This window comes from Crocodylus porosus, unplaced genomic scaffold, assembly GCF_001723895.1.
Source record: "Crocodylus porosus isolate Cpor-Errol unplaced genomic scaffold, CroPor_comp1, whole genome shotgun sequence".
Classification (NCBI taxonomy): Eukaryota; Metazoa; Chordata; order Crocodylia; family Crocodylidae; genus Crocodylus; species Crocodylus porosus.
The window spans coordinates 194,634-197,516 of NW_017728886.1; the positions used below are offsets into that span (position 1 = coordinate 194,634).

The window sequence follows — 2,883 nt, forward strand, 5'->3', positions numbered from 1 at the left end:
ACCTCGGCGAGGTGCAGGGACCTGCCCTGCCCTGCCCTGCCCTGCCCTGCCCTGCCCAGGAGAGCAGGATGGGGCCCCGGGCCCAGCCGTGCCTGGGGGTTGTGGGGCTGTGGCTGCCGCCCCAGGGAGCAGGAAGGCACCCCGCAGACGGCCCGGGCCGGAGCCTGCTGCTGTTCATTCAGCACCAGCCCTGCAGACTCCCTCTCCCCTGGCCACCTCCTCCAGACCAGGAAAGCTGCAGGGCAGCGCGGGGCGCTCGGGCCCCTCCTGGGGACAGCCAGAAAGCCCCAGCACCCTGGCAGAGGTGGCACCGTGGCCGTTCCCCCGCCCCACTTACCCAGGGCTCGCAGCGCGCTGCTCCCACGCAGGCAGGGCTCGGCCCCTCTCCGTGGGTCCCTGGGGCCAGCGTCGTCGTCGCTGCCTCGCTCCCGCCTGCGAAAGCGGCTGGCGAGGAGTCTCCAGAAGCCACCGGACTGGCCAGCCCCCGGGGGCCGCGAGCCACCGGGCCGGGGCAGCTCGGGGTAGAGCAGGTCGCGCTTGCTGGGGCAGGTGTGCAGGGAGGTGGCGTCGCCCTCGCTGCGCGTGCGGAGGCGCGGGGGCCGCAGCAAGCTGCCTGACTCCGAGCGCCGCAGCCCGTGACCCCGGCGCAGCCGGAAGCTGAAGCTCTTGCGCAGGGACCTGAAGCTGCGGCGGGGGCTCGGGCTGCTCTGGCCCCCGCCGCCCCCGAAGAGGTTCCAGCGCCGGCTGCTCCACAGCGAGCCGCCCCGCAGGAAGCCGGTGCCCTCGGCCGGGGGCGTTAGGGGCGGCAGGGCCATGCTGGCGGGGCGCAGGCAAGGCCCCCCGTCCGGCCCCGGGGACAGCAGCGGTGCGGCGCCTGCGTCCTCCTCATCCCCGTCGCCGTCCCTGTCCTCGGGCCGCCGGCGCGGCGAGCGCAGCCGGAAGAAGTCCAGCAGGCTGCCGCGGGCTCTGGCGGGGGCCGGCAGGGCCAGGGGGCTGGGGCCCAGTCCATTGCCCATGGAGCACAGGCTCTTGGGCCTCCTCCTCTGCTGCTGGGCGGCGTGGAGGGCTGCCTGGACGGCGGGGACGCTCTGCAGGTCCAGCGACTCACAGACGCTCACGGCCCGCCGGGGGCCTCGGCCGGCCCCGCTCCATCGCCAGCCCTCGGCCATCTCAGCGCCGCGGCCCCATGCCCCGGCGACCCGACCCAGCCCAGCCCGGCAGGACGGGGCAGGGACGCAGGCGCTGGGGCTGGCGGCTGCACCTCCTCCCGGAGCCGCCTCTCCCAGGGGACCTGCAAGCCCAGACGGGCTCCAGCGCAGCGCAAACTCCGGGGCTGGATCCCGCCCTGGAACAGGAGCCAAGGCCCCCGGGCCGGCGCCGGGACCTGCCGGGGGTGGGCAGGAGGCCAAGGCCCACAGCGCGGCGGCGGTGGCGTGAAAGGAGCAGGGTGCGAACCAGAGCCACGGCCAAGGCTGCACGGCTGGGGGACACGGGACATGGCCCAGCACCGGCACGTGGGAGCTCCTGCCCTCTCTCCTGGTGCCACGTGCCCCCGCCCTGGGATCAGCCCCCACACCCCGAGTCCCCGTGCCCCAGTGCAGCAGCACCCCCTGCTGGTCCATGGCAGCTGTGGCTGGGGAGGAGCAGGTGTGTGTATGGCGGGGGGGCTCAGCCTGCAACCACGAGGGAGACAGGAGGGGCAGGGGGAGGCAGGGCGATGCCCCCGCCCAGCTCCTGTGGCACTAGCCCAGGAGGGACTGGCTGCACTGGCACAACCCCACGTCCCTGCACCCATTCCCCAGACGTGACCTTGGCCCTGGTGAGGCAGCTAGGCCGGAGCGGACACCCTCACGTGGGGACAACCCCCACAGTCTGCGGGAGCCGGCTCCAGCAGCTGACCCTCATGGGGAGCGCCGGGTGCCCCCCTCCGGCCCTGCACCCCTCGGAGTCGCACTGCCCGGAAGCATTATCTCCCTCTTCTCCGCTGAGCCCGGGGTCTCCAGCCACAGCATGACAGGCCGCTCAGCCTCACCCCAGTCCCCATCACTGCACGACCCTCCCTCGTGCCCCCCACGCGCAGCCCTGGACGCCTCCCCCGCACCCAGGGGGTCTGGGTGGCCCAGAGGGGCAGGGGCACATCCTGCCCCGGCAGCACCCAGCTCCGCAGTGAAACACGGTGGCCCCGACTCGCCAGGCTGCTCTGGCTGACCGGGCCCCAGAGGCTGGGGCAGGCCAGGGGCTTGCAAGGAGCGCTCGGGCTCCTGCAGGAGCTGCAAGGGGGCGCTGGGGAGGGACAGGTGCCGCGCCAGGATCAGGATCAGGACCCTTGCATCCCCCGTGATGGCCACCAGGTGGCAGCAGAGCCCCTCTGCAGAGAGAAGGGGGGAGGGAGTCAAGGTCCCCTACCGCCATGGTGGGGGGGGGTGTTCACAGGTTTTAAGCCCAGAAAGGACTGTCCCGACCCCCAGCCCAGGCAACGAGCCCCGGGCCTGGCTCCTGCAGCAGAACTGGCGCAGGCTGGAGATGCCTGGCGGGGCCGCAGGGTAGCCACCTCCCTCGCGGCGGCCCCCGGGGCTGCTCCCAGCGCTGTGCCCCGTGCCGGGCTGCGCGTCGAGCATCCCTGGCTCCAGGACCCCCTCACCTCGGGGCCCACCAGCTCTCACCACGCACGGCACTGATCCGCACACATCCAGCACACCCCGCGCGCCCCGGCGGCCTCCCGGCTTCCCAGCCCAGCATCGCACCCAGGGCTCATGGCTCACTGCCCCCGCCACGGCCCCGCGTGCCCCCCGCACGCTGCCCAGAGCGGTCCGGGATGCGGAGGCTGCAGAGCTGCGCACCCCCGCCCAGACCAGGGAGCACGGCCCCACAGCGCAGCTCCCC

The 2,883-nt window shown here is 74.2% G+C and overlaps 1 protein-coding gene across 1 annotated transcript in view; it reads right to left on the minus strand.

Moving 5' to 3' along the window:
- The window catches only part of LOC109305642 (arf-GAP with GTPase, ANK repeat and PH domain-containing protein 3-like), a 71,838-nt gene extending 70,583 nt beyond the window's left edge, over window positions 1-1,255 (minus strand). The window contains exon 1 of the mRNA XM_019528656.1: window positions 338-1,255. Coding sequence (XP_019384201.1) covers window positions 338-1,169 — 832 coding nt within the window. The 5' untranslated portion in view covers window positions 1,170-1,255. The remainder of the gene's footprint in view (window positions 1-337) is intronic.
- Between the last annotated feature and the right edge of the window lie 1,628 nt (window positions 1,256-2,883).